Below are 14,677 nucleotides of genomic sequence, written 5' to 3' on the forward strand. Positions count from 1 at the left end.
ATTACTTGAATCATCACTCTTGCCTCTCAAGCACTGTGTAAGCAGAAAGCTCCAATCAGGAGCTGTAGTGAGGAATTGAACCCAGGTACTTCAATGTAGCATGCAGGTAAGCTAACCCGTTGCTTAACTACTAAGCCAAATATGTGTATGCATTTGAGCCACCTTCTGCCACTTTTCCCAGGCCATTAGCAAGAAGCTTGGCAGAAATGTAACAGCAATGACACAAACCAGCACTCATAGAGGATGCTGGCATCGCACGTGGCAGCTTTACCCATTATGCCATAATGCCAGCTTCTTAGCTCATTTTTTTAAATAAAGATTTTATGGCAGAGTGACACAGGGAGAGAGGGTAAAACAGAAGTATCTTCCATCTGCTAGTTCAGTCCCCACATGGCCACAACAGTCAGAGCTGGGTTAGGCCAAAGCCAGAAGCCTGGAACTCCATCCAGGTCTCCCAAGTGGAAGGCAGCATCTTTCACTGCTTTCCTAGGCACATTAGCCAGGAGCTGGATTGGAAGTAGAGCAACCAGGACTTGAACTAGTACTATGATCAAGGTGTTACAGGAAGTGGGTTAACCCACTACACCACAACGCTGGTCCCTCATCTCAATTTTGTAGAGGGAGCCAGAGGGTTGGGTCAGAGTCAGATGAGGGCTCAATCTACCCTTGCTGGCTTTGAAGACAGAGGAAGGAGCTACAAGTCGAAGGATGTAGGCATCCTGTAGAAGGTGGAAAAGACAAGGCCTGAACTTCCTCCAGAGCTTCCAGAAAGGAATGCAGCCCTCTCCACACCACAATCAGTCCAGTAAGACATTCCCTGAGCTTCTAACCTTCAGAACCATAAATGCATGTTGATTTCAGCCAAGTCTGAGGGGATCTGTGACAACAGCCACACACCTCCATCCACACATCTTGTCCCTTATCCTGACCCTACCCCTCCCACTATCATCAATGAGAACCCAACCCCTCCCCAGCTTGGCTTCCCACAGAGCCAAGCAGAGCTAAGCAGAACTGACCTGGTGCCTCCCTAATGAAAAGGGAGATGGTTAGAGGAACCTGAATGTATGACCTGGTTCCACCTGACCTGCCAAAAGCACATGCATACCAAACCCACCCCTGTTCTCCAGCCTCAAAATCTCTGTTCTCCTGGACCTATTTCCTGAAAGCCATCCTCCACACTGATGTCAGACCACAAAGCTGACGTTGTACCTCTTCCGGTTTTTACCCGCAATGGCTTCCCACCAACCACAAGATACAAGCCCAGCTCCTCAGTCTACACAGCACACAAGAATACTCAGCTCTGGCACCTACCTACCTCTCAACATTCATTCTTCTCCTCTCCTGGCCTCACAATGTATGCCTAACAATAGCAAACAGCCTAGACTTCTCTCCCATGCTCATAAACCGGCTTTTCCTCTTTCTGTCACAGTTTCGATGATTCTAGCTAACTGGAATGACCTCCCACTGCCACTTCCCTTCCCAGTTCTTGCTGGCTTCTAAGAGCCCCTTCAAATAGTGCCTTCTCCAGGTAAATGTCCTGGGCCTATACAACTCCTGTGGAACACTGTACTTGTCTTGTTAATGATGTTGTTATTTTCACTTCTCTGCCTCCCCCATTAGATTATATGTTTTATTCATTGTTTGTTTTCCTCAATCCTAGCGCAGTGCCTGCAGCCAAATCAGTGTATAATAAATGTGGAATGACTAAACACGAGCCAGGTGTTCATAGCAGTGGGACTATCCTAAGTCCCACTGACTTAACTAGTTCCTGACTGAACTAGAAGAATCCTTCAAATAACCTAGCACACCCCTCACCCCTACTTTACAGAAGAGGACACTGAAGCCCTTCGGGTGCACATGCATGGTCTTGTGATGAATTAGGGGCCAAGCCAAAACTGAGGTTCACACAGCCCATCTCAATACAGGATGCTTTCCTCCTGCTAAATGGGTCACAGGCTTTAAAACACATTGATACACAGAATCCACATCCTGCGTTTGCTCTTCTACTACGAGAGGGCTGATCCAAGGACTTAAGACCTCAGCTAAACGTGTTTCTCCCTGTGATCTGAATGAACACAACTCAATGGAGCCCTCTAACGAAAAATCCACGTTAGTGACTCACACTGCTGTCAAAGAGGTCAGAGTCCAGCACGGCCGTCCTGGCCTCCACCTGTGAGACTCTGGTCTCAAGACCATGTTCAGATCCAGGAAAACACCCATTGGGTTCCTCTGCTCTGCTTCCTAACCTTTTCAGTTGCCCAAGACCTCTCCCTGTAGAGCAGGGAGTCTGACTGATACCAACTGCTGTAAGGTCCGTGTCTTTATGTGACAGAGAGAAAGGGCGGAGGCATGGTGATGTTAAGAAACTTGCTGAGATCCCCCAAAGCTGGTGTTCATTGTGTTTGAATCAGGCTGGGCCTGATTGCTGGAGGACTTGAATGGCAAGTAGAGGCATTGTCCCATTGTCATGAGTCACTAGAGGCAAAGGAGCAGAGGTGTGTCCTCAGATACCCAGAGAGGGAAGAGAATGACTCCAGGCACCATGCTCTGGCCTGACATGGATGGTCCCGGAGCAAGCTGCAGCCCCTTTGGGCCTTTGTCTCCCAAAGTATGGGCTGAGCACATTGTCTTGCAGGTCCAAGATAGCAGGGAGCAATGCTATTTTCTAGAGCTGCCGTAACAAATCACTGTAAACAACAGAACCATATTCTCTTACAGCTCTAGATGCCAGAGAAGGATACCTCGTTCTTGCTTCTTCTAGCTTCTAGCAGTTACCTGCAATTCTTGATGCCTCTTGGCTTACATTGGATTCGCCAATCCTGAAATCTGATGTCACATGACACTGTCCCACAGTCTCTCATGTAGGTATCCAAATGAGTCTTTTTTTTTAAGATTTAATTAATTTTGAAAGCTGGAAATACAGAGAGGGAGGGAGAGCTAGAGAGTGAAGGAGCTTCTTTCTGTTAGTTCACTCCCCACATTACTGCAACAGCTAGCACTGAGCAAGGCCAATGCCAGGGGCCTAGAGCTTCATTTAGGTCTCCTATTTGGGTGGCAGAGGTCCAAGGACTTGGGCCATCTTCTGCTGTCTTCTCAGGTGTATTAGTAGGGAGCTGGATCAGAGGTAGTGCAGCCAGGACTCAAAACCAGCATCCATAAGGGATGCCAGCACTGTAGGTGGTGACTTTACTTGCTATGCTATCTATACCAGCCCCTAAATGTGTCTGGTCCTATAAGGACATTAGTCATTACATCAGGGCCACTGAATCCACAAAATCTCATCTTTGAATAATTGCATCTGCAAACACTTTTTCGGTTTTGGTTTATTTGTTTGAAATTTTATTTTCAAACAATGGTTCAACTTGCTAATCTCCTACCTTGTAGCACTGGCATCCCATATGGGTGCCAATTTGTGTCCTGGCTGCTTCACTTTTTATCCAGCTCCCTGCTTATAGCCTAGGAAAGCACCAGGGATGGCCCAAAGCCTAGGGACCCTGCACTCAAACAGGAGACCCAGAGGAAGCCCCTGGCTCCTAGCTTTGGCTCAGCTCTGGCTGTTGCAGTCATTTGGGGAGTGAACTAGCAAGTGGAAGATCTTTTTGTCTCTTCTTCTCTGTAACTGTCTTTCCAATAAACATAAACAAATCTTTTTATAAAATTATTTTTAATGGCTTAGTAGTATTCCACAGAGTAGATGTACCACAGTTTCTTTATCCATTCCTCTTTTGATGGGCATCTGGACCGTTTCCATGTTCTCACTGTTGTTGTAAATATAGATTATCCTATAATCCTATATGCACTTTCTCATATGCATATTTAATTTTCCTTTGATATAGTTACCCTTTGCAACAAAATGGTCCCAACTTGAGACCATTATGCTTGGTGAAGTAAACCAATCCCAAAAGGACAAATATCATATGTTCTCTTTGATATATGGCAAACTTCATGCAAAATACAAGATCAATAGATATATATGTAAATGTGTATGTACATTAATTTATCTAGAGAAACTATATAATGGAAACTAGCATATCCAGATACGAAGACACATTGTAGTATGCATCCCTGCTCCCAAAAAAAAGATGGAATCCCAATGAAATTGCTGAATATATCTTGACAATAGGATCCTGGACTTTCTACCATTGTCTATACCTACAATGTCATGATACACTAAATAGCAGAATGATGGACTTGTGACTATTGCTAGAGGACTCTACTATTATAATAACATGGGAGAAAACAGATGGAAGGGAAATACCTAAGCCTATGGAACTGTATCATGAAAAGTAAAAAAAAATAAATAAATAAAGATAAAAATAAAAATTTAAAAGAATAAAAATAAATACAAAAAATATTTCTTTTACCTGGAAAGTCAGAGTTATAGAGAAAGAGAGAGACAAAGAAAGAGGTCTTCCATCTGTTGGTTTGCTTCCAGCATCCTCTGCTGCTTTCTCAGGCCGTAAATAGGTAACTGGATCAGCAAGTGAAGTATCAGGAACATGAACTGATGCCCACAAGGAATTCTCCCATAAGGGAGAATTGACCTGATGTGCCACTGCCCCAGCCTCCACACACATTCTTTTTCAAATATGGTCATGTTCACTGCAGGTTAGGTGCTGCAGGTTAGGACTTGAGCATATCTTTTGGAAGAACCTCCTACAACTCCAAACAGAGGCTGTGGAAGGGACTTGCAGTAGTGACAGAGGAACAGTTGACAACAGCAGTTGAGAGGCTGCTCTGTGGTCCAAGCCCACAAAATGTCCTCACTTGGCCCCTGGCCAGGGTGCCTCTCCTCCCATGAGCTGTTTGTGTAGAATGCTGGCCCTGAGGACAAGGCTCCAACAGAAATGCAAACACACTGGAAAAGAGGTGACAGAAAGAAAACCCTTTGCTTTACAAAGGAACCGTCTCATCAGTGCCATCAACACAAGGACCACTCTGCAGTTCAGGTCCAAATCTAGTTCCAGAAAAACAAATAGACAAATAAACATCTGAAGGGCAGTGGCGAGTTGCAGGGGAGGGCATGGTCCAGTGAGGAAGGATCTGATGGGCTAGTTCCCTGTATTGGTGAAGGGAGGTAGAGGCATGGCTAGCCTTAGAGAAAGAGTAGACAAGCAGGAGAGAGAGGTGGTTATTTTTTTTTTTTTGCATTTCCATCTGTAACAATATTCATAATTCACAAATGAATGTGCTAGATGTTTGTTCATCTCTCTATCATCTCAGCCACCTCATCTCAGAGGGCAAGGTGTGACCTCTGCTAAAGTTTTCAATGACATTCAGCTTCCCCATCTGTGCCACCCTGAACACCCTTACTGCGACTATCATTGTTCCCCTGCTTCGTTCAGGTCCTGGGGTGAAACAGGTGGTACTCCATGATCAGGAATCTATATACCCGTTTTTAAAAGATTTATTTTTATTGGAAAGGCAGACTTACAGAGAAAGATCTTCCACCTGCTGGGTTCACTCCCCAAATGTCCACAATGGCCAAAGCTGAGTCGAACCAAAGCCAAGAGTCAGGAGCTTCTTCTGGATCTCCCATGCAGGCGCAGGAGTCCAAGGCTTAGGGCCATCCTCTGCTGCTTTCCCAGGTCAGAGCAGGAAGCTGGATGAGAAGTGGAATAGCCTGGACACAAATGGGTGCCCATATGCAATGCTGTGCTTGGAGGTAGAGCATCAGCCAGATGAGACATTGCATTTTCCCCCAACTCCATCACCCACTTTCTAAGGCACGAACCTGATTTAGGACATCCTGACTCTTTGGTATGCAGCCTTCGCTTGAACACTCCTAAGTGGAAGGGAGCTCAGTATTTCACAAACATGTGCTTGCCATCTGTGAACTGCTCCAGTTGCAAGAATGTTCTGACACATTAAAATTAAAATCACAGCTCTGTGGTTCCTATTTTGTGGCCTTGGTTCCACTTCCTTCATCTCCTTACACCCTTCTCTTCCTTACCTAGGACAACCCTTCATGTAAACAGAAGGGATTCCCACACACCAGTAACCCTTCCTTCACCTGTGCCTCTGACAACACCTCTACCTTCCAGGTTTATGTGCTCACACTTACTCATGTGTGTAGGACTGACTGAGGGATGGAGTCACACTTAAAGACAAAAAGTAAGATCCCAGCAGCCAGAAAGCCCTCCAAATGGAACAGGCTGCTCTGATACGAGCTACGTGACTCAGAAGAGCCCCTGTGGGGGCTGATCACTGCTAAAATGTACTCTCCTGGAGGCAAGGAATTTGGGCAAAGCTGACTCCCTGCAGCCTAGTGTTGAACGGACACATGCAAGATGAGTCTGGCACCTTCTACACTGCGTATTTTAGAATTGGTGATGATTAACTCTAAGCCTCCTTTATTTTGTTTTACTTTGCTTGACTTTACAGAATCTCAAGTTCTACAATGAAAAGTGTAGAAAGAAACAATATCCTCTCTCTCAATTATTATGCATGGAAAAGTCACAATGTCATCCATGATTCAAAGAATCAGGATATTCCATGCAGGGATCAGCAGGATGGCTCATGGGTTAACCCTTGTCTTGCAAGCACTGGGATCCCATATAGGCACTGGTTCATGTCCCAGCTGTTCCAATTGCAGTAGAGGATGGTCCAAAGCCTTGGGACCCTGCACCCTCGTGGGAAACCCAAAAGAAGCTTCTGGCTCCTGGCTTCAGATTGACTCAGCTCTGGCTATTGTAGCCACTTGGGGAGTGAACCAGTAGACAGGAGATCTTTCTCTTTGTCTCTCCTTTTCTCTGTAAATCTGCCTTTCCAATAAAAATAATAAATCTTTTTTTAAAAAGATTCTGCATGCATCACACACACACCTGCAAGAGTTGTGAGCAAACTCATGGGTCAGACATGGCATATAAATACGATGTACAGTCTGTATCACCAAGCAAAAGATCTGTTACATATTCCCTTGTATGCACAGTAACTTACACAATCAGGCAATGTTTTTCTGCAGTGACTCATTTATAATAATCATTTACAATAATCACCAGTAAATGTCTGCTGAATTATGGAAACCCATTCATGTGTGAGAATCCACCCATTTTCAGCAGGACAATTGGAGAAAGGCAGATAATCATAGGGAGTTTCCCTATTAGTTCAACGACACCCTACAGAAACTGCTAGACTGCCATTTTCACACCTTTCAAACTTACACAAACCACTTCAGTGTCCTGATAGAAAGGGATTGGTGTGGAGAATAGAAGGGGACAGACAAGGCTGCAAGCTAACCTTGGGACAATTTTCCAGCCTTTGGCACTTTTCTGACCAAGAAGTGAAAGGAAAAACCAAAATGAAACCCATTCAGCCTCTCCTCTCCTACCCCAGACCGATGCAGAGCCCAGAGGCTGGACCTTGTGGAGGCAGATCCCTGAAAGCTACTCTAGGCCTTGTTCCTGGGTGTGTGTTTCACAGATGGTAACTCCATTTGTTCACGCTCAGGAAAGCCAGCATTATGCAATGCCATGCAGGAGGAACACTCCCGGTGTTGCTATTTGGAAGCTGGATGCCAGGGTTCAAATCCGCACATCAACTGCAACCTCCATCCAAGGCCGGCTATTCAGAGAATCTGGACTTGAACAAAAGAACTCATCCAGGTGGAGAATGAGGGGGAGCTGTCCCCTGTTCTGGACACAGTCTGTTGAGTGAGCACTCTCCCTTGGCCTGACCGAGGGAGGAGGGGTGTTAAGTCTGGGTTGTGCTGTTCCCTGAAGTGTGTGTGTGGGTGGAACAGCTTCTGCAGTTGGAAGACAGGGACCTGGGCTGACTCATCTTTGTAACCCCCTTGCTTAGGCTCAGCCAGCACCTTGCTCAACCCTCCAACGCCAGGATTGCCGCGTCCCGCCCCACTTCATCTCACATTATGCCTGTGAGTCTGGGTGCCACGGCCTTGTTGTTAAAATACCTTCAATTTCCTTCCTCTTTGCCTTTCTCTTGGGACAATCATCCAGTGAGGTTTTTATCTGTTTTTTTCCCACTTGTATCATCCAGATGCTGGGAAAATAAATGTGGTACTGTGACAAAATGGTACTTGACCACCTCCCAAGCTTCTAGACAAAGCCTTTACAGTTCTGTCACCTGCTCCCTCGCCAAATGGCAATTATCATTACTATTATTAGTCCAATTAACCAGATAAGAAAACCAAGACTCAAATTGTTCTTTGTCATTGGTAAAGCTGAGTAATATCTTGGGGGAAATATTGAAATCATCTGTGCTTATGTAAGCTGGGAATAGTTCCTGCTAATTAATCTCACCATGTCAGTGTCCTTGGACACGCCCCCCACCACAGTCCTGATGAAATGATCACTTCAGTTTATCTTGTTAAGATTTCCTGGAGCTCTTCAAGGAAAGACAGCAGAAACATGACGTGTTTGCTTGTCAAGAGCCCTGGAGGTGACAACATCTGGAAAAGGGAATAGAGTGATGTTCCAAGCTCCTGCTTGAATTTCTAGGAACAAGATGGCGGGCTTTTTTATATCATCTCCTATGAGTAGTATTGTTAAAGTATAAAATCCACTTACTCTTTTTGTTAAAGTTTTTTTTTTTTACTTGAAAGGCAGATTCACAGGAGAGACAGAGTTCTCTTCCATTTGTTAGTTTACTCCCCAAGTGATCGCAATAACCTGAGCTGAGCTGATCCAAAGCTGAAAGCCAGGAGCTTCTTTTGGCTCTCCCACGTGGGTGTGGGGTCCCAAGGACTTGGGTGTCCTCCACTGCTTTCCCAGGTTATAAGCAGGGAGCTGGATGGGAAGTGGAATAGCTGGAACATGAACCAGTGCCCACATGGGATGCTGGCATTTCGAGATGGAGAATTAGTCTATTGAGCCAAGGCACTGGCTTCCAAATCCACTTACTCTTACTTCCAATAATAACTGGTTTTCTGTTTGGCCACCCAATTGCAGAGCAGTCACCAGGAGCTGTCTGCTAATTCTGTCCCATAGGTCGTCCCCAGGGCCTGCTTCTCTAGATTCTGTTTGGAGATTTTAAAGATACAGCACTCCTAACCTGGAAATGGGAGAAATCACATCCTGATGCCTTCCCTGGCTGGTCGGGAGCTCCACCTTCCTAAAGCCTTGCCAGCTCTTACAGGGCTGCGCAGCAATCCTTGGATCATCCCCAAAGCTGAGTTTGGGAGGAAATGCAGACATGGGTGAGTGTATAGTGCCAACTTTGCTTGCTCCTAACTTGGCGTCATTGGCCTTTAGCTAATTAAGAGTCTTCCTCTGTACCCTACTCTTGCCACTAAAAATATGGCCCATGGGCCAGTAAAAATTGCAATCTCCTAGCAGCTTCTTTGAAGCAGAGACCACCCAGGGACCAGCAGAGTGGCAGTAGTGAATTAATCCACTAATATTTCCATACCTACAATATGGGCATCCCATATAGGTACCCCACGGAGTGCTGGCTGTTCCATCTCCAATTCAGCCCCCTGCTAATCCATCTGGAAAAGCTGCGAAAAATGGCCCAAGTGCTTGAGTCCCTACATCCATGTGGGAGACCTGGAAAAAGGTTCTGGCTTCCATGCAGCCATCTTGGGAGTAGCTCAGCAGGTGGAAGATCTCTGTCTCTCGGTAACTTTATCAACTATATAAAATAAATTTTAAAAAGAGAGAGGGGGGACCCGGGCTACACCCCTCTCTAATGAGGCAGAACCGTCCTGTTAATGAAGGGGCATAGATCCACATTAGTCTGAGCAGCACTGGACCAGATGTTTTCTGTGCTGCTTATAAAATCCTGTTTTTGAAGGTGACAATGCTGTTTATATGCACGATGCCTGGCATCCAATTTCCTCAAGGCATACCGGTGGAATGGCTAAATCCGTCCAACTAACACGCATCACTTTGGCACACGCCGTCTGCCTCTCTGACCACTGTCCTCGGGAACGGCCGAGTCCACGACAGGGAAGGGCGGTAGGCTGGCTGCGATCCTGCACCGCCTCGGACTCCATCTGCGGCCGCAGCAAGATGACCAACAATCAATCCAGTGAAGAGCGAGGGCGGCTCGCTCATCTTCCTTTCATTTCCACTACAGGACAACGTCAACATTATGTTAGAAACACAGAAGTCCGATCTCGCTTTCGCTTGTAACCTGGCCAAGCGGCAGCTGAGGAAGACTAGAGCCAGCCCGTGGCGAGGCCACGTCCGCGGACGCCGGCTGGGAAGCAGCGCCGGGAAACCGACCACTCAAACACGCTGCCCCGCGCGTCCACCTGCTGCTGACGCCACAGCCGGGAGGCGGGGCTAGGCCCGAGAACGCGAACGGCCCTGGTGTCTCGCCGGACCCTAAAGACTGACGCACAAATCTGGAACGTACCATTCCTGTCACTCATGCTATGCAAGCGCGAGGCATTCGGAGGATTCGCCACAGGAAGTCACAGAACGACCATTGTTGCAGTCATAGAAGATCTAAGTAAAACAAAAGCATTCTGGAGCAGGGCGTTGCGTTCTCCCCCCCCCCACTTTCGGTTCTGAATAACTTGGGCTCGCTCGCGTCACTTCCGGGGGCTGGGCCGGGAATGGCGGCCGCCGCACGCGGGGACCTCAGCGGATCCGTGTGGAGCTGCTGGCGTGGAGATGGGTCGGCGGAAAGCGCCTGGGAGCGGGTCGCTGGGCCGCACGCTGGTCCGCCGCCAGATCCAGAGGAGTCACGGCCACCGGCATGCTGACTCCTGGGTGAGCTGGGGCCGGGTCATCTGTTCCTTTCGGTTTAGTTTCGAGAACTCGAGGGGTCCACGAGGGGTGACAGGTCCGAGGACTGTCCCGGGAAGAGCACTCGTGTTGCAGGAGGGAAGAGCTGGACGTGTGGGCAGCAGGTCCTCCTGACCGGGCCCAGGCTGGGGAGGGCGAGCCCTTCCTACAAGATGAGTCGGGTGGTTCGGTTGTGCCTGTCGCCGCTGGGCTGTGTAAAATCCCGTGCCGACTGCATCCGTTCCCGGCCCGTGGGTGAGAGCCAGGTGCTGCCAGGCCAGAGGAGTTTTGGGCCGCAGGACCAGTACTGACTTGGAACGGATAGGAAAGAAACTATTCTTGGGGACTTAAGGAAGTGGGGTTAGGGAGAAACTTAATTTGGATTCTAAAGATGGCTCTGATTTTTTGCCGATTCTGGGACCCAAGGCAAATTGCATCAACTTTTGACTTTGTTTGTTTGTTTTGAGGATATAGCTTAAGATGGTGTTTATCCAGTTCTGTGTTGTGCCTGGAAGTCAGTTTAGTTGTTTACACCAGCTTTGTAGTGAATTTCAGTAGGCTACAATTAAGAATTAGCAGTATCGTAGCAGTGTTTCCCGTGTGATAAGGGCACTTCTGTGTAACTGTGATGATCATGTGTCACACACCTTGGAGTCACTGTGTAGAGTTTAGTTTAATATGTGATACACTTTTTATGAACTTTATTTTATTTGAAAGGCACAGAGATCTATGTGCTATTTTACTTCCAAAGTTTCTGCAACAACCCAAACTGGGCCAGTCCAAGGCTGAGAGCCAGGAATCTTTCCATGTCCTGCTGCCTGCTGATGGTGGAGCTGAGACCTACACCGCTTGCCCTGGTGGACACCTGTGTCTGATGTGGCATCTGTAGTTCTGCGGTGTGCTTGCCCCTCACATGCGTTTCTTGTGATCCTTGCAAGCTAGCTGGCAGAGCCAGACAGGGCTCATGTTCTCTTAGTTGAGACTGTAGGGTCGGTATCTGCTTACATCCCCTGTTGGGGTGTCTGGTTTGAGTCCTGGCTATTGTCCAGCATCTGCTAACGCACAGCCTGCTAGACAGCAGATCAAGGGTCAAGTGCTTGGGTCTGTGCCACCCACATGGAAGACCTGGATAGAATTCTGGGATCCTGGCCCAGCCCTGGCCATGGCAGGCATTTGACTTTCAAATAAAACAAGATGAAATGAAAATTCAGGATCTGGTACGGTAGCCTAGTGGCTAAATCCCTCACCTTGCAGCTAGCACTTACAACTGTTCCGCTTCCTATCCAGCTTCCCTGCTTGTGGACTGTAAAAGCAGTAGAGAATGACTCAAAGCTTTGGGACCCTGCAACTGTGTGGGAAACCCAGAAGCTCCTGGCTCCTGGCTTCAGATCAGCTCAGTTCTGGCCTTTGCAGCCACTTACGGAGTGAACCAGAAGATGGAAGATCTTTCTCTCTATCCCCTCTCTGAATATCTATCTGCCTTTCCAATTAAAAAAAAAAAAACAATAAAATCTTCAAAAAAGGAAAGAAAAGAAAGAAAATGCTTTGCAAGAGCATTTAGGACATATCGGGTGGTAGTAGCAGGAGAGAGAGCAGCTGTACTTAATGCTCTGTGTTTTTGTTCATAGTTGCACACTAGTGAGCTCAACGATGGCTATGACTGGGGTCGTCTGAATCTTCAGTCGGTGACGGAACAGAGCTCGCTCGATGACTTCCTGGCGACTGCAGAACTCGCAGGAACGGAGTTCGTAGCTGGTAGGTGGTGTATCGCTGAGTGCCTGTACAGCAGTTCCCATTTTCGTCCTGCTACAAGCGAGCCTGACTGGGAGTGTGTGAGAGTCTTGCTAAGCTCACCGATGGGGCTGTCTTTAATTCCAAGAAGCAGTCTAGGAAGGGCCGGGTGAGATACAGAGCAGGCTGCATCCATTCCAGATGCGGCTGTCAACAACCTGGCAAGTGAGTCAGCTTCATTGTGTCTGGTTCAGGAAGCTCAGTCTTGGAGATGGTATGATGGACAGTGCCAGCATTTTCCGGAACATTTTTCTGATAAAATTATGAGAAGACAGATTTTAGCCTTGCTGCTCTTGGGCAGGTTTCCCTTGTGTTTTAGAGCATGACTTAAAACATTAGGTTACGGTGTTTTGTGTGCGCATGACTTTTTTATTAGTCTCTTCTGTCTTTTTGTATGTCTTTTAGACACTTGGAAAAGCAGCACAGAAATCATACAATAAAGTAGTGTGTCTTTTTTAATATAAAGATTTCTTTTCCCCTCTTGATACAGATCTATATGCATAGGGCCTGCACCCTCTTCCGTCCCCATGTCCCTCTCTTAGTATTTATCCCCAAGTTATTACAGTGACATAGTCACTCGTTTCACTTTTACAGACTTCATTTCTGATGTGTAAATGTTTCATGACATGACAAACATAGGAAAACAAGAAGAAATGTAACATGAAAGTATGATTACAGACAGTAATGGGGATCCTACTGTTATTTGGATGCTATGCACATGGACACGTGCCATATACATCCCTGATTTCCTTTGTCGATAGACCAGTGTTTCTACTCCAAGTTACTATTATAAATGTCTGTTATCCCCTTGTTTAGCATGTGCTCCAACTATTGTTTGGACACCTGCTTCTCTGAGGCATTACATTGGCTGCCCAGAGCACAGTATTGAGTAGGTTCAGTTTTATTTTTGTAAGATTTTGTTTTAGCTGCTTTGAAAGAAGTCTGTGGGAGACCATGGGGTTCTGAGAGATGTAGATCATAAGCATTTGTCTCTGAAGGAAGACTAGGTGAGAACACAGCCTTACCTGGGGCTGAGGAATGAGGAGTGGTTAGGCCAGGCCCTTGTGCAGCAGCGTGCTGAGCGCTGAAGCCCGGGTGGCAAGCAGCGGGCTCCTTCATGAGAAACTGACTGGAGGTTTGGCTGACCTGGTATGGCAGGACAAGGGGTGGACTCCAGAGGGAGCAAGGGTGAAGGGAGCCTTCCCGGGGTGCACTGCGTGAAGGGTGAAGGGAGCCTTCCCGGGGTGCCCTGAGTGAAGGGGGAAGGGGGTCTTCCCGGGGTGCCGTGCAGGACTTGAGGTTTTGTTTGCTAGTTGTGTCTTTTCCTGGCATTCCTGAATTACAATGTGCAACTTCATCTTTGTTGTTTGTATGTATTATGAAATGACTGCCCAGGTCCCAGTAACATTCCATCTCACATAATTGTATAAGATACACTATCATAGCCAATTTCAGATACAGTAAGCATATTAATTGTGGTCAGCATATTATGCATTAGATCACCAGGACTTTTATCTTGGCTAAAGGAAACTTGGTGCCCTTCGACCCACATCTTCTGTTTGCTCCATCTGCTGGCCCCTGGCCACGGTGCTCTTCTGTGAGCTCAGCTGTTTCAGATTTCACAGGGAGTGTGCATGGTGGTGTTTGCTTTTTTTTTTTTTTCCTTTTTTTCAAATTTAAAAAAAGCCCATTTATAGATGTGAGTGTTAGAACAAAGACTTGGAAGACCACATGTTTCATTTAAAACCTCAAGGGAGCCAATTGGAATTGCAGGGGTGGGAGGCATTAGAGGTTGGTCAGAGAGAGTTTACCTTAGTGCATTGTCAGGATGGGTTTATGTATGATGTAATTATGTAATTAAAAGTTAACTTTTCAAAACTGAAAAGAACCCAGAGATGAATGGGAGATGGAGCAGAGTTTGCGACCATAAGGAGATGGGAATGGAATGGGAGTGGAAACAGAATGGGAAGGGTTAGCTCACTTAATAGGAGCAGCCCGACGTGCTCAGAGGCCAGAAGCAGGAAGCTGAAGGCGAGTGCCCACGAAGAGGTCGCAGGGTTGCAGATCTCAGTGCTCTGGCTTCTAGGTGGCAGGGTCATGTCCGGGGGACACAAGGGAGCTTGAAGACAGTAGTTACTGGGTCTTGCGCAATAGCCTCGTGGCTAAATCCTCTCTTTGCACACGCGCCAAGA

The 14,677-nt window shown here is 46.9% G+C and overlaps 1 protein-coding gene across 1 annotated transcript in view; it reads left to right on the forward strand.

Moving 5' to 3' along the window:
• Positions 1 to 10,420: 10,420 nt before the first annotated feature.
• Positions 10,421 to 14,677, forward strand: part of LSG1 (large 60S subunit nuclear export GTPase 1) — a 30,637-nt gene continuing 26,380 nt past the window's right edge. The window contains exons 1-2 of the mRNA XM_041002912.1: positions 10,421 to 10,679; positions 12,323 to 12,449. Of these exons, the coding sequence (XP_040858846.1) occupies positions 10,581 to 10,679; positions 12,323 to 12,449 (226 nt within the window). The 5' untranslated portion in view covers positions 10,421 to 10,580. The remainder of the gene's footprint in view (positions 10,680 to 12,322; positions 12,450 to 14,677) is intronic.

Source organism: Ochotona curzoniae, unplaced genomic scaffold (assembly GCF_017591425.1).
Source record: "Ochotona curzoniae isolate NIBS_2020 unplaced genomic scaffold, NIBS_Ocur_1.0 scaffold_2587, whole genome shotgun sequence".
Lineage (NCBI taxonomy): Eukaryota > Metazoa > Chordata > Mammalia > Lagomorpha > Ochotonidae > Ochotona > Ochotona curzoniae.